General features: G+C 38.0%; 2 protein-coding genes across 5 annotated transcripts in view; both read right to left on the reverse strand.

Annotated features, from left to right (window-relative positions):
* Nucleotides 1–21,977, reverse strand: part of LOC137244385 (pharyngeal muscle protein 2-like) — a 46,234-nt gene that overhangs the window by 16,861 nt on the left and 7,396 nt on the right. For 2 of the 4 annotated variants that reach the window (XM_067773324.1, XM_067773326.1), the window contains exons 4-5: nt 21,244–21,549; nt 19,750–21,184 (exon numbers count right to left, since the gene is read on the reverse strand). The gene's annotated coding sequence lies outside the window, so the exon portion shown is untranslated. Of the gene's footprint in view, nt 1–19,749; nt 21,185–21,243; nt 21,550–21,977 lie in introns of those variants that run through there. The other 2 variants (XM_067773325.1, XM_067773327.1) reach the window with 2 other exon arrangements.
* Nucleotides 8,312–11,523, reverse strand: LOC137246690 (GTP-binding protein 1-like). The gene is made up of 5 exons (XM_067777706.1): nt 11,454–11,523; nt 10,952–11,115; nt 10,711–10,889; nt 10,059–10,655; nt 8,312–9,992 (listed from the first exon to the last, which is right to left on the reverse strand). Exons 1-5 carry the CDS (start codon nt 11,504–11,506, stop codon nt 9,360–9,362), a joined length of 1,626 nt encoding a protein of 541 aa, XP_067633807.1. The 5' UTR covers nt 11,507–11,523; the 3' UTR covers nt 8,312–9,359.

Here is a 21,977-nt window from a genome sequence, read left to right on the forward strand (position 1 = left end):
TTATCTATTGAAAAAGAAAATAACCTTATTGCAAATAAAGATGAAAACCAGTCTTTATCATATTCGACTTGTTTTAACTCGAGGGAGGATTCCAGCATTGCTCTTCTGCCAACAACAAAGGTGAGAATGGAAGTGAAAGGTATTAGGTATGGGCCATTTCGTGCCTTGTTAGATACAGGTGCACAACCCAATCTTGTTCAGCATAACATAGTTCGATCATGTCAGCTGATGGTGCTTTCAGCATCGAGCAAAATTATTGGTATCAATGGGAATGAAGTTGATGTGAGAAGAAAAACATTCATAAAAGTCGTACCATGGTTCGACTCGGATGCATGTATAGAAGATGAGTTCTGTGTTACACCAAGAGAAAGTAACTGGCAAATGGAATTGCCAGGTGTAGGGATAGATCTTTCACCGAAAGAGAATCCAACAAAAATGCCATTTGCTGACCCTGAATATTGGGTGAATGGCTCAGTAAGTATTTTGTTGGGTGTCAAGTTTCTTGCTAAAGTGATAGTAAAAGTTGTGACTAGAGAAGTAGATTCAACCATCCTTATGGAAACACTCCTGGGAATTATAGAGTTTGGCCCACACTCACAACAATACAACGAAGAGACAGGCGCTGTGATTGGAATGATAGAGTGTCAAGGCTGTGAGGAATTGAGTCAGCTAGTCATGAGATTCTGGGAGATAGATGTGATAGGAGGCTGTCACAGACGTACAGCGGAAGAAGGGAAAGTTGAGCAAAATTTTCTGAATACATATAAGAGAGATTTGGAGGGCCGGCTTGTGGTCACAATTCCAATTAGAGAAACAGAGCTGGGTAGTTCCGGGAACATAGCATTGCGGCGATTTATGTACCTGGAGAGAAAGTTAAAGAAAGAAAGTGAATTAAGAGAGAGGTATATTGAATTTATGAGAGAGTATGAAAGTCTCGGACACATGCTAAAGGTTACGGAGGCAGCTAAGCCTCCACATACCACACCATTGCGTGACCAAGAAATTTCGCGTTGTATTCGACGCAAGCTATAAAACAGAGAGAGGAATATCGCTTAATGATATCCAGATGCTTGGTGAAAAGCTACAGAGAGATTTATCGGATATTGTAATGAGATTTAGAAGACACGGAGTAGCAATTAGAGCTGACATCAAAATGATGTTTCGGCAGGTGAAGGTAGCAAGAGAGCAGTGGAATCTTCAAAGGATATTTTGGCGTGAAAGCCCAAGATATAGGTTGCAGGAATATTGGCTAACCGTTGTTACATATGGCATGGCATCGTCGGCTCATCACGCGGTAAGGGCAGTTATTCAGTGTGCTAGAGATGCCAGGGATTCTCTTCCAAAGGCAGCGACAGTGATAGAAAATGATTTTTATATGGAAGATCTTGTGACAGGGGAAGATGAGGGGGAAGAGGCTGTCAAATTAGCGAAAGAAATCGAGAGCGGAGTCTTCGAATTGCGAAAGTGGAAGTCCAATCACAGAGAGTTAAGAGAAGCAATGAGTTCTGACGCGAATGAATCAATGATGCTTATGGAAAGCGAAAAAGCGCCAGTTCTTGGACGTAGATGGTTAATAGAGAGAGATACATTCACATTTGTTGTTAAGACACCTGAAATAGAAGGGAAAGTTACGAAGAGATCAATATTGAGTTGTGTAGCTCAGTTATATGATCCGAATGGATACATCTCCCCAGTTACCATTGTGGGGAAGATAATCATACAAGACCTATGGAGATTAAGCCTTGGTTGGGATGAGAAGGTCACTGACCATTTAGAAGAGAAATTTTGAGAATATTGGCAAGAGATAGTTTTGCTGGAGCACTTCCAGATAGATAGGTGACTGGGCACAGCCAGGGACAGTAAGATAGAGATTCATAATTTTTCTGATGCGTCCTCGACAGCATATGGCGCTGTCATTTATGTACGATCAGAAAACCCAGAGGGGAAGGTAACGAGCAAGCTCGTGGTTTCTAGAACGGGGGCTGCTCCATTAGGAACAGTTACTATTCCGAGATTAGAACTAGCAGCGGCAGAGCTGCTAGGTAGACTCTTAACAGAAGTGAAAGGTTCAATGGAATGGCAGTCAGTAAAGTATACTTTATGGACGGATTCATTGGTCACATTGCACTGGATACGTAAGCTCCCATGCAATCTAAAGCCATTTGTGGGTAATCGGGTTGCGTCTGTGCAAACAAACACTAACATCAATTGTTGGAAGTATGTGAACACAAAAGAAAATCCAGCCGACTTGTTGAGTCGAGGGTTAAAACCGGGAGACCTGGTGGAGAACAGTTTGTGGATGCATGGCCCCAAGTGGTTGTGTATGCCGATGGAGCAATGGCCGATGGCAGAGATATGGAAAGATGTGCCAAAAGAAAATGAGATAGAAAAGAAAGTGCACGTGGTAATGGCTTTCAAGCCAGGCCTTTCAATAGTTGATGGTAAGTCTGGAAGGGAGATTCCATTACTTACTTGTCAGTAAATTAAAGAAAGTAATAAATATTCTCAGCTACGTCATTAGATTGGCTTAAAAGATCGTATACAGGAGCTACAATTGAACCGTCCAATAACGTCAACGTCTACTCTGAAGGTAAAATCCCCAACGTTTGATGGTTCTGTTCCTTTCCAGGTATTTAAGCTCCAGTTTGAGAAGACGTCGGCAGCGAACAACTGGAATGCTGAAGATAAAGTTGCAGCTCTGTTCGTGGCATTGAAAGGGGCAGCAGCCGAAATCCTACAGACGATTCCCGAAAAAGAGCGGAACAACTATGAAGCATTGATGGCCAGCGAGCATAGGAAACAGATATTCCAAATTGAGTTGCAAAACCGTCACCAAAGAGCGAATGAGACTTTGCAGGAGTTTGCCTCGGATGTTGAAAGATTGGCTCATCTCGCAAATTCGGATGCACCCGTGGAATACACTGAAATGGTAAAAATCCAGAGTTTCATAAATGGCATACGGGACGGCGAAACAAAGCGAGCTACATACGCAAACCCAAAGCCAACATTCGCAGAAACGATATCACATGCTCTGATTCAGGAAACAGCGTCGCTTCTGTGTAAGCCAGTTTTCAAAGCACGCCGTGTGGAAGTAGAAAGGCCAGATTGGGTAGACACAATATTGGAGGCGCTGAAAGGATCGCAAAAGCGGAGTGAAAGAGTTATCAAATGCTTCAAATGCGGGAAGCCCGGTCACATTGCACGTCATTGCGATCTTGGTCCTGGTAGTTCCAACTTGGGTGGCCGTAAACGCAAAGCTGGAGGAGATGAGCAAGAGCGTGCCGGATGTGAAAATCGAGAGCTAGCTCCAGCTATTGAATGTCCTGTGATATCTCTATCGCAAATTGGAAGGAAATCAAGCAGTCTTGCCGTCAGAGGGAATGTGGATGGCAAGGAGCATGTACTGACTGTAGATACGGGCGCTTCTCATTCCTTAATCCGATCTTACTTGGTCAACAGGAGAGTAAAAACGTTACCTGGAGCAAGGTTGCGTACGGTCACTGGCGAGTATAACCAAGTCCAAGGAGAAGTGGTATGTGAGGTATTAATTGGAAAGGTCATGGTTCTACACAGATTAATTGTGGCGGAGATTGTTGATGAAATCATATTGGGAGTGGACTTCTTAGTTGACCATGACATCGGGATCGATATGCGGAGAAAGATTATGCGCTATAAGAACCAGGATATACCACTTAACATTAGTTTGGAGAAAGGGTTCAGCAGTAATCGGGTACTGGTGGAGAAAACTCGACAAAGACCACGAAAGTCAAAGGTAAAGGTTGATGGATCGAATGGGCCAAATAAACCGAAATCAAAAGTACCTGCGAGAGAAACACTGGCATTGACAAACCCTAAAGGACGCACAAAAACGAAGGAACGAATTTCCCAGAAAGTATGCGAGGGTAGTTTTAAGCCGGGGCGCACTACTGTTGTGAAACGTGGAAACGATGCTGATTATGCGAAGCCAAACCGTCAAGCGCAAGCTCTACGAAGTAGTTCATTGGCCAAACAACAGGGTGCGAGGGAACGATCCAGGATAATGAGTAGTAAGATGAAACACAGGTACGACAAGGAAAATAATTCGGAAGGTGGGAGATTTGGTACTGCTATACAACCCTCACCGGCGGAAAGGTGTTCCATCCAAATATCGGTGCAGTTGGTAAGGCCCGTATAGAGTTGTGAAGACGAACAGTAATGTCATCTACTGCATACAAGCAATTGGGAAACCACGAAATAGAAGAGTGGTACATTTGGAGATACTAGCAGCGTTTATATCGGGAGATTTGTCTGATCGGGACGATCAGACTTAGGTGGAGGGCAGTGTGACGAATATGAGTGACACTAAGTGATACTCACATCCCTAGTCTGATGCTAAGTAAATGAAGTCACAACAACAATAAAGCAGACAGTCACTTGTATCTACATAAACGAATAAAACATTATGTCTACACATATGTGCGTACACCCAGCAGAGAATGCTCCCAAAAGTATGCAATTTTAATTGTTGAAGTGTCGCTCACAAATACACGCATATGAGAAGCTATATACGTGCATCTGTAGTTATAATTATATGGCGGTAACTAAGTAAATTCTGGAAGCGCCTAGAAGATGTCACGAGGAAATCACAGAGTATAAAAGCACCAGCGGTAGGGGCGCTAGAATAAGTTTTTGATTAAGCACGCAATGTGTCGGGCAATAGTAGAGTTTCATTTAAGCTATCAGTCAGTTTGGTTATTAAGCAAGCTAGTTGCAAAGTATAAGTGTTATTGTGAAGTACTTTAATAAAGGCCATTTTTCCATTATTCAATATTGGAGTTATTTATTCAACAGTTTAGCGATACGAACGTTAGCAGAAGATTGCAAATAAGAGGATTTGCAAGTAAATTCGTTACAATATATAGCTTTTAGGTCTTCATTTATTCGACAAACAAGATCCTCCACGAACCCAAGATGTGCCGAGAGGCATACCTGCGCATCATCCGCATAAAGATGAATAGATACATTTTGACAACATTTCTCTATGTCATTTTATACAATTAAACAAAATTGGACCAAGAATACAGCCCTGGGGTACACCAGATTTCACCGGCAATTAGATGATTTACTATCTCTACACACTACTCTGATACCTGTTTGTCAAGTACCTATTTATAAGCCTTACAGCATCCCTACTGAAACCAAAGTATGCTTTAAGCTTATGAATAAGAATTTTGTGGCAAACAGTGTCAAAAGCCTTGGAGAAATCTAACAATGCAAGAATTGTCAGGTCGCCGTTATAAAAGGAAGGTCGTATATCTTCCATTACCTTAAGCATAGTGGTTGAACAGCTATGACCCCTACGATAACCTGATTGGTTTTGTGAAAGCAGATTTTCTTTTGTCAGATTTTTCATAATTTGGTTCAATAAAAGTGTTTCTAAAATCTTTGATAGACACGGAAGAATACTGATAGGCCGAAAATCACATGGCTGGGAAGCATTAACTTTTTTCGGAACAGGTACAATATTAGCTACTTTCCAAACATCGGGACAATTTAAAAAAGTTAGTGAAAAGTTTAACATATGCGTCAAAGGCGAAACAATATAAGGTAAAATTAGTTTAATGCATTTTAAACTGATCTTATCCTTTTCCGCATCGTTCGATATTATTGAAAGAATGGCTTGTATTGTTTCAGCCTCAGTTATACTTGAAAAATTAAATATTCGACCAGAATCATTAGAAGAGTCTACACTCGAATATATATATGAATTATCCCCTTTTGGTAATTTCACAGCAAAAAACTCATTCATAACATCAGCATCAACACCAATGCCCCTATTACGGTTTACAACTCAACTTAGTTGGATTGTAATTAAAACAACTAAACTTTAAGACTCAACCCCTGTTTGGTATTACAAATTACCACTTATTTCAGTTGAAGTTGAATTGGATGTTGCCAACTTAAGAAAGGATGATTTGACAGATAAATGAACAGCTGACCAATTTGTGGCGGAAATTTAAGCATTTGCAAAAATGATTTTGTTATAAAAAGCAAAACGGATATAAGCTTAGATCCATTTTATAACGGCGACATTGACATGTCGCGAATACGGAAAACATTCGCATTAGAGATATACTCCGCCGATAAACGCTGCCGCCGCCGCCGATTTTCGTCGTTTTTCGCACGCCGCTGCCGAATGTCAAAAATATCGACGCAGCGGCGGCGTTCGATGCGTTACTATATTTTCTACTCTTATAAGAATGTCTAGGCCATTTATTGTTCATTTCGAAAATTGGTCCGATATGGTCGAAAGGGGTATCAACGGATGCGCATCACTGCCAGTTATAAGAAACCAATTGCGAAATTTAACTCCTTCCACCCATTCAAAAGTTAGTAAAAAAAAAACAGTCGCATTCAATGCCAGTTTAACACGGGTTTTGCATCACCGAATTCACCAAGCTATTAAAACAAAACACTAAAAGAAAAGTTATATAATAAATTTAAATGCTCACTTCGCATAATTTTTTTCAAACAATAAAGAACAATGAATTTAAATAAAATGACCAAGTCGAACATGTTTTCAAATTGTCCTTAAGTTAAAAAAAAAAACAAGTTACCCGAAAAAGGTGCCGATTTTTTCAGAAATTCTATATCCCGATTGGCTGAAAGAATAAGCGAAATCAGTGATGCAAAACCCTTTAAAATGATTCTCAGCTCATACTTAAGTTGAAGATATATGTACGTATAAGAAAAATCACTTGGCCTTATATTCAAACATCTGATGTTTATTTGTGAAACTATAAAATAGCTGCCCCTATTACCGTTTACAACTCAACTCTGTTTCAGTCAAAAAAAAATGTCGGTTGAAGTTGTCTTACAACTTTTTGTGGCATTACCGTTTAAAACATTGTGTTGGTGTAGTTGTCAAAGACATCAAAATCTGACAACTGATTACTAGCAGTTGTCTCATACCATTTTGCAGTTGTTTGGAAAAAAGGTAATGTTTTACAAAACGATTCACCACCTAATTTTTAACAAAAATTTTCAAAGTTGGTATCAAAAGACACGTTTCGACCTCCGTTTTTAGAATCCAATAGTAAAAATAAAAAATTTCATTTCTGTCATATCATTTCGGTCCAAAGTTTCACGTGTTTTTGTATTTTGCCAGATTTTTTGTACACACTAATGTTATTTCTACAAATCGGTTTATAGAAAAAACAAGTTTTCAACCAATGATTAAAGGGAACAACTTTTTGACCTTCTGGAGCGACATCCGGAAGTTGGACGAGGCAAGGCGCAGTTCGGATGCAGCCAAAATAGGTGAAATTATGCGAACGTGAGTCTCATCGATACTACCCACTACTCCTGGGAATCCTGTTTTAGAGTAAAGTGCGGTTTTTGTATCGCTTTGCTCGGGAGTCATTTGGGTTTTAGAAATAGGGGACATTACTACCCCCCCCCCCCTAACCATATCGGGTTTGTTTTTCCTGTGGCTCTAGGCTCTACAAGATGATCCATACGGTCATAGCGAATCTCGGCTTCTTTGGAGCAACTTACATGGCCTTTTTGGTAGGTCGATTGCTTTCGACGGGTAGTCAGCAGCATGCTAGCCACGGCACGCCTAAAGCTCAGTTGGTCAAAACTAAAAGCCCCGTTCGCGATGTATGATCCAAGCGTTTTGGAGCGCCATATCAATGCAGTGGGCTAGCAAAGGCAGGCACCATTTTTTGCCCAAATTGAATTCCTATACAAGCTTATATTTTGGTCAGAACGGTCCACTCCTCCCATGTTAGAGATATACATGTAAATCAAATGCGGTTGTTATACATATATAACGGTATATTATCGTCCGACTCATCGGATGAGCTTTCAGGCCCAGCTGCACTAAATTTTATTTCTGCTGGCGCTTGCAGTTGGGCAGATGGAAAATTATTTACGCCAAAAGCTTCCTCAGGACCAGAATCTTCGTCGTTTGCATTAACTGGACGAAACAAAACCACTTCGTCGATGTCGCCAGTGTTTTCTTCACCATCTTCCAACAAAACAAGAACCTCATGAAGCGAGAGACCCCTGCAAAAAAAATAGTTCTTGTAGACACCTATCTTCCTAATGTCCTATATGTAGTACACTAGCATTTGTTCATTTTTAATACTAACTAATTTTCAATGTATTTAACTATAATTTTACACATTTGAAAACTCATTTAATTCTCAATAATTTTTTAATAAAAAAAATATATTTGTTAAATTTTATAATATAAATTTTAATTTACTTTTGAAGTCGTATGTTATAATTTTGCATTTTTCAAAATTAGTAATTTTCTGAATAAGACAATGAGCACTTCTCTCACTGAGGGACTGTACACTTACTAACGCTGTTGCGCAATTTCTACTGCATGCAAAAATACATTCTCGTTATTTCCTGGCCATCGGGCGCGTGCGTGAGTCGACATGAAATTGGTGTCCTATATATAGTACATTAGGGTTATCTGGGTTAATGATCTTATGAAAAATATCTATGCTTTTCTTACTTATTTTTTCATCTCACTTTTTGACTTTACGCTGTGTTAGTAACTGATATTAAATATATAAATAAGTAATTAATTTGTACTAGTATTAAGTAAACATATAAAATATGACGCTGTATAAGATTATGTCTTATATGTGCATTATACTATGTTCAAACAGAAAAATAAATTGAGGTAATTTCGATTAAAATTGAGTGGTGTTCATACAACTCAATTTAGCTTCCACAATAGTAATTTGATAGCTAGCTGGCTCATCTCTACAACAACAACACACCTTTATTCAGACTGTCAAAATGTGCGTGTTGGTATTAGGCGAACGGAATGGAATGAAAACATAAAACTTTGAAATTCTTGTGTGTTGTAAGAAAATCTGTTCAATGTTTTGGTTTCATTTTGAGTTTGCCATCTTCTTGCTGCAGTGAAATGAAAAAAATAAAATCAGCTGATGAGATAAGCCAACCATATAGTTGAGCCATGCGTAACCGACGTTTAAATATACTCAATAAGCACACTTTACAAGGTTGCATTTGCATTTTGAAACAATTTATTACGCAATTTTTTTAAATTGGCAATTTATTATATGATAAATCGCGTAATAAATTCCCAAAATGGTATAAATTGGCAATTTGGCGTGTGTTTGTACATAGTATTAAATAAATTTAATTTAATTGAAAAAAAAACGTTTTGCAATACAGAATATTTGAGTTACACATATAACTATTGTGTTTGAAAGATTTTTATGAAATTAAATTTCCATTATTTATTTCAAGGTAAAGAAAAAAATAACAATCCACTTTATTGTAATAAAATTAAGAAAAAAATATTGGCCAAAAATCTAAGCCAATGTCAATGATTACTTCTTTGCAGTAATATGTGAACTGTTTGTTTGAGCCTGCGAATCATTTAAAGAGCCCGCGCCTACTCCACCTATTGGGACTGTGCTCGCAGTGTGTGAAGAATTACGCTTTTGGTGCTTAGCGCCCCGCGTATCGCGTTTGTCAATGCTTCCTTCAAGCACTCCATGCAAACTCGCTTTCATATCATCATTGTCCGCCGTCGACAATTGCTTTCCATTTGTATATATTCGGTTTTTTTGCTTTTGTTGTTCAGCTTGTGAACTGCCTTGACCCTGACTTTGACCGCGTGCCTGCATTTTGTTTGGTTTCATTCGATGTTGCACTGCAACTGAGTTCGTTATAGGTTTAAGAACATTTCCCACTGCTTTCGTACGCCCTTCTCGAAACACCATTCTCTGTCCCACTCGTATATACTCAGGGTGTTTAATAAAACGAAATTTAACGTGCGCTTTATCACCAGTACGTAGACAATCTTTAGACATATTTATAATAGATGCTGTTTGTCGAATACTTCCACAATGTACCATGGCTTGGTAACGCGAGGATATAGTAGTTGGGTGATGGAGGACAAGAATTTCACCTTCGAACTCCCAACAAGCTTGCGGCTTCAACTCAGAACTAACCATAACCTAAAACAAGGATATATACTTTTAATTAGTTTTAATGTTAAATTTTCAAGATCATTCCTTCAGTACCATTCCTTTACGTATTTGAGATATTTTAATCTTTTTCAGTGCAAAACTAGCAGTTTGACCACCACGAACTTCTTTAACATTCATCCGTTTTCGATGAATGCTCTTTACAGCAATTGGAATAAAATTTCCCAATGCGTCTGGGCCCAGCATAAGTGTGTCATTTAACTTAATAAGACCTTCAAGACACGTTCCAGAAACAACTGTGCCCACACCAGGTACTGAGTAGGTATCATCAATTTGAAATTCGGCCGGAAGATTGTCCTGTCCAGTCATTCGTGTTGTTAACAAATTCAAAAACATTTTTAATAACTCCAAATTTTCACCCGTTACATTTGAAACTTGAAAAATTGGACATAAGCGCTGAGAAACGAAATTAGTTGCACTTAATACAACATCATCGGCGCTTTTAACCATTACAGGTACTTTACGACATCCTTGTGACTTTAATATTTTGAAAAGAAGTTTTAAATTATCTTGTAAAACATTCGGTGGACACATATCAATTTTGGTCACTACCACAAATACTGGTACGGATAATGCTAAAGCCAATCCCAAATGCTCTTTGGTCATACCAACGATACCAGCATTTGCACCAATATAAATTATACGTCATATAAAATCATTTCCAATCGAAATTTATATTACTTTTTACCATTAACATTCCAAAATCTGGAGCATGACCTGTCATGCCAAATACAGTTGTTTTCAAATAACGTTCATGCCCAGCCAAATCAATGAATGTAATAACCTTTGCAGATTTTTCACATATCTTCACCCAATCGAGAGTTTCATGGTCAGGCTTATTAACGACATTTCCAATGCTATCGAAACCTATACGTATTGCGTATTGAATTGTGAAGTATTATAAATAGGGATTTAATAAAGTTTCATACCTAATATATCATTTCCAACGGAGCTGGTGCGTCCGGTTTCCATTTCATGTTTGTGTCTAAATAATCTTTGCCGCACATGGCCACGCCCATTATCCAACTCACCATGTGTAAGTACGCCAAGTAATGTAGACTTTCCCGCATCGACGTTACCAACAACGGCAACACTGTTCAAAGGTAAAGTAAATTAAAACTGATTAGACAGTGTCTACAACAAACTGTGATCATCTTATAATAATGAGCGGTGCCTTATAATCCAAATGATCACTCTTCAATTAGCTCTCTACATATATTCCACGCTTTATTGGGATCACAGAAAAACGCTCAAAAACTATTTTTTATTTTCTTCTTGTAAAGAAAATATAACACTTTTTCATTGACAATATGTGTGTTCCCACTTTGAGTTTTCTTTTTAAAATTTCGACAGAAATTTTGTAAAAAAGATTAATATTAAAGAAAAGAAAATACACATTTTCAAATAGAAAATACTTTCAGCTTGCCTTACACTGGGAAATAATCTTGTAAACTGGATACCCCGTTTCTTGCTTGAGCTCGCATGTGATATTAAAAACCTGGCGTTTATTTTACATGGCACCTGAACGTCGTTCTGCAAAGTAAGTTATCTTTTTAACCCTGAGTTAGACTATCATGAGGTGTTAAACTCATAGGCGCATAGTCGCAGATGAAGTAAAATAGGTTCTAAATTTAAATGCAGCTTTTTTTGAAACTATGTCAAAGATCCACACAGAATCGGTAAACACCTTTGGTACGTCACGCCCGGTGGACCCCATTATCAATATACACTATCCTACCCTTGCAGGAGGAGAAATTAGACTACCAAGGGAGACACGAGGCACCGGGATTCAAGGGGTTGTGTAGCGCAATATATAGCTTCTCCAACCCAATTGTCAACCTCACCTTCGAGCGGCGAATCCCGTTTCACTAACAGACGAGGCTCTGGCGACCCCAAGCTCCTCATGGAACTTGGGGGTGGGGAGGGAGGGATGGCCTGAAGGTTTAATTTGGCCATATAAATCGTTCCCGAGATGGTCGTGCCAGCACCTTAATGGTGCTGTATTACCGGAGCGTATCGGATCTGTATCCGACAAAGGACCATCACCTCGATAACACTCCCCAAAGCCTTCGGGGAGTAACCTAATCGCTACAACAACAACAACAACAACACGAGGCACCCTAGACCAACTTCGTTCTGGATACTGTAACAGGATGTGTTCCCACTTGACACCAACCATCCTTTCAATTGTAATGTGGAACCTGCGCCTCTATCATCAACATCGCTATGTTGTTGTTGTTGTAGCGATAAGGTTTCTCCCCGAAGCCTTTGGGGAGTGTTATCGATGTGATGGTCCTTTGCCGGATACAGATCCGGTACGCTCCGGTAACACAGCATTCTTAAGGTGCTAGCTCGACCATCTCGGGACCGATTTATATGGCCAAATTAAACCTTCAGGCCATCTCTCCCCACCCCCAAGTTCCACGAGGAGCTTGGGGTCGCCAGAGACTCGTCTGTTAGTGAAACAGGATTCGCCGCGGATAGGTGAGGTTGACAATTGGGTTTGGAGAAGCTATATATTGCGCTGGCAACCTGAAGGGTTGCGCTACACAGCCCCTTGAATCTGGTATTTTAGTCGACTCTTACGACAGGCATACCTACCGCGGGTATATTCTGACCCCCTAACCCCCTGGGGGAATCAACATCCCTATGGTCCACCCTTGTTGCAACCGCTAGTTTCCTTGGACTCCCGTTAGAGGACTTTGCTAACAATTTGTGAGTGTTCGCACCCATTGAATGGGGCGAAGTACTGTAAACACAACAACAACAAAGTCTGCAGGGAGTATTTTATGAAAATAGGTTAAAATAAGTTTTTCGAAGCAATCGTTACTTATCATCTCACAGCTCTCATCATGGGTTTAGAGACGGTCTTCACGCCGATGTTGTATATATTGATTTTAGTAAACCATTTGACAAAGTATGCCACTCATTGCTTGTAAATAAACTCGACTTGCTTGGTTTTCAACCTGGTCTCACTAATCGGATCTCTTTCTATCTCTGGGTAGAAAAATGAGAGTAATTTTTTAAAACGAGCCGGACCCGTGCGCATCTTTGGCAACCAATATAAAAAGTCTCTTATCAAATATCAACAGAAATCAGCTGTTCTATCAATCGATTAAAACATACAGCTTGCGCTGCCATCTAGCTTATGGTAGCAACTGCCGGTAATGCAGTGCAAATACTCACAATAGTTGCCATAGTACAAATAGATTTCTTTGTGTGCTCACAATCGTTTATTTTTAACAAATTATTTTAATAAAATATAGCTGAACAAAAGCACTACGACCAAAATTGTCCAAAGCTCGCTAATAGCCCGAATCTTCATTTTTACAACCAAAACTTTATTTATGGATTTTAGTTCAAAATAAGAGCGAAAAAGGGACACGTACATAAAAACAGCAATTAGAAATAATATAGTATATGATATTTGTTCTAATGTTATGTGGACGTGGAGTTACAATAAACTGCAAACTATGATTCAATTACGAGAGGTCTGTTCTCCAATCAAAGAAGAGCTTTGACAATCCCAAGTTTAACAAGTAAAAAAGTCTAAGTTCGGGTGAAACCGAACATTACATACCCAGCTGTACACTTGAAACGCTGTTGTTGTTTGCTTTGTGTGGTTAATATTGTTATAATGCCGCGCAATCTTATCTTAATCTTAATAATATTGGAACGAACTTAGGGAATACTCCGCTTACTTGAACCCTTCTGCTAACGCTAGAATCGCTGAACTGTCGAATAAATAACTCCAATGTTCTGTGTTGCAAAATGGTCATTGTTAGTTTACTTTGGGAGTAGTACAATTATACTTCCTGCATTTCGCAACTAACAGCGTGTTTAAATAAAACTGATTAGTCTTTCCACAGCTTGCGCTGCTTTTGTACTCTCTATTGCCTTATCCGCATATTTACCCAAAGGTCTAGATGTTTCATCTTATAGAATTGTTGTATCTTCTGCTTGATAATTTTAGTTATATGCGTGTGTATGTGTGAGTAAGAACTTCGGCCGATGACTACATGAGTGTGTGTGTGAGATATCTCTTCATATCGAGCTGCTGGTTATGTGTGTGCACGTACTTCTCGTCGCCTTCCATGTATGTGTGTAGATGATGATTAAATTGATGTATTCATGTACACAAGAGTAGCAGCTTGCTTAATGTTTTTGTTGTTGTGCCTTTACTTACAAACAGCTTAATAATGCTAAAATTCGCCACAATATTATAAATGCGAAAGTTTGGATGTTTAGATGTTTGGATGTCCAGACGTTTGTCTTTGTGACTCAATCACGCAAGAACGGCTGGACGGATTTGGATGAAATTTGACACACATATAGACAATAGTCTAGAAGGATCTACTAGCTATATTTTTTTGAAAAGAGGGGAGGTCTCCGCCCTATTGGAACAGTTATAAATTAATTATTGTATTTTGTCGTCTTTGTGACTGAATCACGCCAGAACGGTTACACGGATTTTGATGAAATTTGGGACACAGCGGATTTCAGCTGATAAATAATTGCACTTTAGTGATATTTGAGAGTTTTCGCATTTTAGAGCATCCATGGTCGACATTATACGAGCGTTTTCACAACGTAGGATATGTTTGTTTCCTTCTCTTTCTAATACACTACCGTTCGACACTGACCGAAGTGTCAAACTAGCGTGGAATCTGCGTGGAACATGAGTTTGACACTGAACGAAGTGTCAAAATTACCGGGGTTGCTGTCATCGACATCGACGCAGGGAAACAAAAAAACGAGCGGAATATCAGAAATGGGTTGCTATGATGGTAACTTTTTTTTAACCAATTTAGTATGAAAATGTAGTGCACCTATATGGAGCCTACACAAAATTATACATAAGTCTTCGAATGGGGTATCTGAAGAAGCGTACTTTTGCCAACATTAAGAATAAAAACACGGGTGCTAAATTTTTCTACCCGTTAAACAGCTCTCCGCGAAAAAAAGTTTAAACCCGTGATCGGCTGCCAAAACATTTCCAAAAATGTGGAAAAAGGTATGAAAAGACGCGACTTGCCCTGGTATCAATAATCAAAAGGCAAAAACCTGTTCGGGTTATTGAAACCGTGGCCAAAACGCGTCTATTAAAGCCTCCCCCGACGGTTTTGGTCGTATTTTAGACGTCCCAATTAGACTGGGCGAGATCAAGCGTTGGCGAGAGGTGCACATGATTGACCAAGCGGGAAAGGCGTGGATTCAAGCGCGGGCTATAAAATGTCTGAAGATTATGTGCAGGTCTTACAACCTTAGGCTTCTATCATTAAAAAGAGAAGACTGTATAGTATACAGTGTATACTCATGACGGGTATTCTGTCTGGACACTGTCTTCTGGCGTCACATGCCTTTAAATTAGGCTTCGTCAGTGATAGCAGATGTAGGAAGTGCGGATTGGAGGAGGAAACGATTGAGCACGTTCTGTGCTCGTGCCCAGCGCTCGCCAGGCTAAGATTCTAGCTATTATAGGATTGATACAGCTGTCAGATCTAGAAGAAGCAAGTGGCTAAAGTCCTAGGAAGCTTCTAGTATTTGCCAAGAGGACGGAGTTATTTTATAACATAGGTCCTGGTTTTTATAGGGTTTTTCAGTTTGGTCGTTAAAACAAACTTCGGGTAACACTGCGTCTATGTGAGTCTTCATGGACCGGCCACTTCAACCTAACCTAATGAAGTTATTTTGCAGATTTGTAAGCTATTTTCGGTTAAGTAAGGAAGAATATTTCTCGAGGGACGGCTGTACCCCTATTTTAAAACTACACTCCTTGCTGACGACAGCTATCAAAAATGCTGTGGAAAGGATTTTAGTGTTGGACTGGACAACATCTACAGTTAATAAAGTGGTTTTAGATATTGAGGAGCATATTTGTTCGAAGTGGATTAAAACCCATATGACTCCAGAGCAAAGCGCTACAAAAACCGCATTTTACTCTAAAACAGGATTCCCAGGAGTAGTGAATAGTATCGATGCGACTCACGTTCGCATAATTTCACCTATTTTGGCTGCATCCGAACTGCGCCTTGCCTCGTCCATTTTGGAATGTCGCTCCAGAAGGCCAACAAGATGTTCAATGTAATCTTTGGTTGAAAATTTGTTTTTTCTATAAATGTGTACAAAATTGCTGATTATAAAAGATTGTTTAAATGAATTTAAAAAAGGTTTAAATACTCGCTTTCCATGTTTTTAATTTTTTTCCGGCAACGTTTTACATGAATTTTATTATTTTTTTTTTTCAAAAAGTATCAAAGGTGGTATCAAAATACACGTTTCGACATCCGTTTTAAGAATCCGAAAGCGGAAATTAAACATTTTATTTATATCGAAAGATGTTTACAAAAACCCCTAAAATGGTCCCAAGAGGGTCCGAAATATGAGGCCCGATCCATAGTTTTTTTTTGCTCAGAACACCTTTTTGTGTTGGCTGCCTACGGCCGCGATTTGTAAAAATAATCCTTGGTTGATCCAACACCTTTCTGCATTAATGTGTACAAAAAATCTGGCGAAATACAACAACCACATGAAAATTTGGACGGAAATGATATGACAGAAATGAAATTTTTAATTTTTACTTTCGGATTCTAAGAACGGAGGTCGAAACGTGTCTTTTGATACCAACTTTGAAAATTTTTGTTAAAAATTAGGTGGTGAACCGTCTTGTAAAACGTTACCTTTTTTCCAAACAACTGCAAAATTGTATGAGACAACTGCTAGTAATCAGTTGTCAGATTTTGATGTCTTTGACAACTACACCAACACAAGGTTGTAAAAGCTAATTCCACAAAAAGTTGTTACACTAGACAACTTCAACCGACACTGTTTTTGACAGGTTGAGTTGTAGTCTGTAATACCATGGCGGGACGATACAAGGTGGCAGCATGGGACAGCTGATTATAAACTTTTTTATTTGATTTGATACATCAACTTATGGCGCAGTACGATTTTAACATTTGTCCATCGAATTTACAAAAACAAAGTACATGGAATGTTTTTTTATGTTTGCAGGTATTTCACCATGCTGCCACCTTGTATCATCCGCCATGTGTAATACGAAATTGCAAAATTTCTACTGAAACAGAGTTGAGTTGTAAACGGTAGTAAGGGCATAACTTGAAGCGCTTAGGATTTGGCTCTAACTTTACTTTATTAGGCAAAGCATTCGACAGTTGCACAGCTCTAAAAAACATACTGGATGTCACCGAGTACTTAAAGTGTGGTATAATAAGGTTGCAAGTACGAATGACTGCGCACACGAAAGCTTCGAAAACAGATATTCTGCGGAACGCGAGTAAATAATTTTATGTATAAAAAATAGTAGACGGCGATCAAAGAACGAAGATGATAAACTACATTCCAAAATCGTTCCTGAGAAGCTGGAAATGTGTTCGTATTTCCTTTTAAGATAAATATATATTGCGCAATTATTAATTATAAGTTGATACTTCCTCATGGAACCTTTATCAAGGCAACCATATGTCAGCTCATGGTAGGATATTATTGGCAGTAATAGAATTTTAAAAAGTTTAAGTTTGGTATCTTCATTAATAAAATTGGCCGTTTTCCATAAACGTCTTTATATATAATATAACTTACTTGATGAATTTACATGATATAATATGAATCCAAGCGCTCTAACAGTCTTCTCAAATTTCGCAACATTCCCATTAAGTATTATTGGAGAAACGTCATCCAAAATATAAGAATAATGAGAAATTGCAATCGTCTGTGTTTTAGATGCATTAAGCTGATGCAGATCTTATTATTGTTAAACCATTGATATTGTGACGAATATGAGTGACACTAAGTGATACTCAAATCCGTAGTCTGGTACTAAGTAAATGAAGTCACAACAACAATAAAGCAGACAGTCACTTGTATCTACATAAACGAATAAAACATTATGTCTACACATATGTACGTACACGCAGCAGAGAATGCTCCCAAAAGTATGCAATTGTAATTGTTGAAGTTTCGCTCACAAATACACGCATATGAGAAGCTATATACGTGCATCTGTAGTTTTAATTATATGGCGGTAACTAAGTAAATTCTGGAAGCGCCTAGAAGATTTCACGAGGAAATCACAGAGTATAAAAGCACCAGCGGTATAGGCGCTAGAATCAGTTTTTGATTAAGCACGTAATCTGTCGGGAAATAGTAGAGTTTCATTTAAGCTATCAGTCAGCTTGTTTATTAAGCAAGCTAGTTGCAAAGTATAAGTGTTATTGTGAAGTACTTTAATAAAGGCCATTGTATCGTATCGGGATACGAGTTCATGATGGCTGGCAACCTTATATGTATTATATTTCTTAATCAAACTAGTCTGGCAAGCGCAGTATTGCATGACAAATTGACATATTCGGATTGACTTTAAATGTGAAAGAGTTCAGTTGTGATTTTGAGTAATAGAGAAAGAATTGATTGTGACAGGTTGTGATTAAAGTAAATAAAGATTTGGGTTTTTTATAACCATTTTTTCCCAACTATAAACGTTGGCCGATATATTCTTTATTGTGAGAAAGCGTAAGTTCCAAAATATACATTGGTCCACGTAGAGCCGGATGGACAAGCGAAATGTAGGAGCTAACAGAGAATAGATGCGAGTAAGTGCGTCAAAGAATCTATATATACATGTATTGTACATACATACGCGGATGCAGCGATAGAAGCCGCCTGACTGGCGGCAGTTACTTGTTGGGAAATTTGCAAGAATCCACATGCATTTGTACAATACATGCATATGTCTATGTAGGATAGCGATAGAAGCCGCCTGAGTGGCGGCAGTTGTTTGTGTTGAAATTTACCGGAATCCCCATGCATATGTACGATACATACACATGTCCATGTAGGATAGCGATAGAATCCGCCTAAGTGGCGGCAGTTGTTTGTGTTGAAATTTACCGGAATCAACTTGCATATGTACGATCCATACATATGTTTATGTAGAATAGCGATAGAAGCCGCTTGACTCGCGGCAGCTACTTGTTGAAAAATATACAAGAATCCACATGAATGTGTGTGATGCACACATACATATGCATGCGATAGAAGCCGCCTGAAAGAAGAGACAGAAACTTCCAGAAAATGGTGTGTCGTTTGATACATATATACAGATGAGATAGATAGCAAGAAAATACATTGCGCATGGCAGCGTATGTACAAGTTGTAGAGAGAGTGCGCATATACGCATTAAATGTTATGCGTTCATGCTGGCATACAATACATACCCTGCAAAAACGCTCCACGTCATTTGACTAGTCATTTGACCGCCATTGTGCGGTCACGACCCTTGTTAAATTTTAGTCACGTTTGCACTAGCGAGAGTAGATTTTTTACATTTTTTTCCCACTTCGTACCTATTTATGTGATTGTGCATTCCGCTCCCACTTATAGGATGTGGGCATAGTACTGTGCTGCTCACACACGTCACAATGCTCGTCAAATTTTCGGTTTTTTCCTCTACATTTTCGAGTCATTTGACAATCAATTTTACTGCGGTTTTACCGTTTATATAACCGCCATATAACTTGAATTTTACCTGCCGATTTACTTTACCTGCAGCAGCTACGAGAATAAAATATGAACCAAAAAAATTTAATTTTCAATATTTATTTTTAATTATAATAACCAAACAACATATAATATAAACATTTATTTAAAACGTATCATTAGATTTAGTAAATTTTTGCCAAATAAAGAATATATGAGGCGCCTAGATGCAAAACCAGATATTTAAAAATTTTAAAATAATATTTAAATTGCGACAATATTGCATCGCCTAGCAACAATCTAAAAACCCGTATTGAAAATTCATAACAATTTACAAAATTTCAGCTTTTTTGTGATTTTCTAAGTTTTACATATCATGGATTCATCTGGTTTTGCATCTTGGAGCCTCATATATTCATGAAATTGCAACTCAAATTAATACATTTAATATAAAAAGGAAGTAAGTACTTTAATAACAACATAAAAATATATTAATTGCTTTGAGCTATATTGCTGCTGCAGCTAACTTTACATTTGGACAATTCAGAAGTGTGTGATATTCATGTATAATTTGAGTTGTTTACATGGTTTCGAATACAAAATTTGATTATTTGAATCAATTTAAGTCTACAACTGAAAGCTAAATAGAAATTCAAATTAGATTTACTCTTGTTTTCAAATCAAGAATAATATTCAAAGGTATCGTGGAATCGGATTGCTGTCGTAATTGAATTTGAAAGTAATAAAGTAAAATATGAATTAAAAAATGTAGGACTAATAATTGAGTCAGACTTATTATTGTTCTAAATCTAATCATTCAAGGAATCATTCTGAAACCCTAGCAGGAGTATTGATTGGTTTCAAATCTAATTCCAACAGCAATCGTATCACGACGTACCTTATTATATATGTATATGAAATTGTAACTTAAATTAATACAGTTGATAAAAAAGAAAAGTAAGAATTTTAATAATAAATAAACTCACCTTATTGGTTTTTATTTTCCAATTGAAATCTTTTCCAAGCGAACAGAAAATAATTTTAAGCTTTAGAAAAAACTCCAATTATTTGAATAATCTACAACTTAAAGCTTAGTAGAAATTCAGATTAGGTTTAGTTTTTTTTCAGATCAAGAATATTCAAAGGTGTCGTGGAATCCGATTGCTGTCGTAATTGATGAACTTAAAAATGTACGACTTGTAATTAAGTCAGACTTATTATTGTTCTAAATCTAATTATTCAAGCAATTCTGCAACCCTTAGCAGGAGTATTGATTGGTTTCAAATCTAATACCGTCAGCAATCGTATCACATCCCTTATTATATATGTACGTGATATTGCAACTTAAATTAATACTGTTGATATAAAGAAAAGTAAATACTTTAATAATAAATAAGCTCTCTTAATTGGTTTTTGTTTTCCAATTGAAATCTTTTCCTGTGCAAGCACATCGCTAACCTGTGTTGGCAAAAGATATAATTATACTGTCTTCGATAGATAGTCGGACGAGCCGCTACTCGGCGAAGTAGAGATGACCGTTGTGTCGGTGGCAGCTGTTACAACAGCAGTTTCTAACTTTACACCATCCGTACAGCGTGATGAATGCTTCACCGCCTTTTCCAATTGCTTGCCGCCAGCAATTTTTGCTGTTTGTAAAGCTTTAGCTGTAATGCATATATATAGATGGGTTAAAGTGGTTTTCGTATGTTATTCAACAACTCACCCTATACCATCATCACAGCCTTCTCATCGATTTTGAATATGTGTATCCGTTAGGCAGACAATTGGGTGCGTTCGATTCATTCATATACTGTGGGTATTTGAGCCGTAGACGCAGATATTTTGATTCTTTTTGAAGTGTAACATTAGTAAACAGTTGGGTTTCTCTGCTGTCACCATCACCATTAGAGAGCTATTGAAGACCAAGATAATATGTTGCGATTTACGTGCATAGATTTCTTCCACCTTGTCACAATTATTGATGGAGAAAATGCGAAAGCCATATTTACCATCCAATGAGGAAATGGGACTGTAGAGGAAGAAACATTTTATAAAATTTAATAAAATCAAAAAATGATAGTTGTGCTAAAATGGGGTAACGTATTGTATGTTAAAGTATAGCGACGTCTCAGCGGCTTTGTCCTGGTGAAAATTGAGTTTGAATAGGTTTTATTCTTCATTCTTAGAAACATGTACGAAGGTACCTGGTAAGATATTAAAAATCCTCAACGCTTTTTTTGCTATAACTTAAAAAAACTCATATTCAAACTTCTGCTTAACTTCTACATATCAATAGCTACCTTTACCACCAGGAGTCACTATTGCTTCTACGCCTATGCTATTGTTTCCTACATCGATGAGCTTTGTAATAAAATAAACAGCTATCTCCCCAATCTCTCCAGTTTTGTCGCCTCGCGAAACCTGATATTGTCACCAACCAAATCATCGGTGACCTTA

This window comes from Eurosta solidaginis, chromosome 3, assembly GCF_040869045.1.
Source record: "Eurosta solidaginis isolate ZX-2024a chromosome 3, ASM4086904v1, whole genome shotgun sequence".
NCBI lineage: Eukaryota > Metazoa > Arthropoda > Insecta > Diptera > Tephritidae > Eurosta > Eurosta solidaginis.

Coding starts and splice junctions, on each gene's coding strand:
- LOC137246690 (XM_067777706.1), bottom strand. CDS start 11,506: ATGCGAGCTCAAGCAAGAAACGGGGTATCCAGTTTACAAGATTATTTC. Junction 11,116..11,453: donor TTACAAGATTATTTCCCAGT/GTAAGGCAAGCT, acceptor ACCTTTGAACAG/TGTTGCCGTTGTTGGTAACG. Junction 10,656..10,710: donor CAGATTTTGGAATGTTAATG/GTAAAAAGTAAT, acceptor CGTATAATTTAT/ATTGGTGCAAATGCTGGTAT.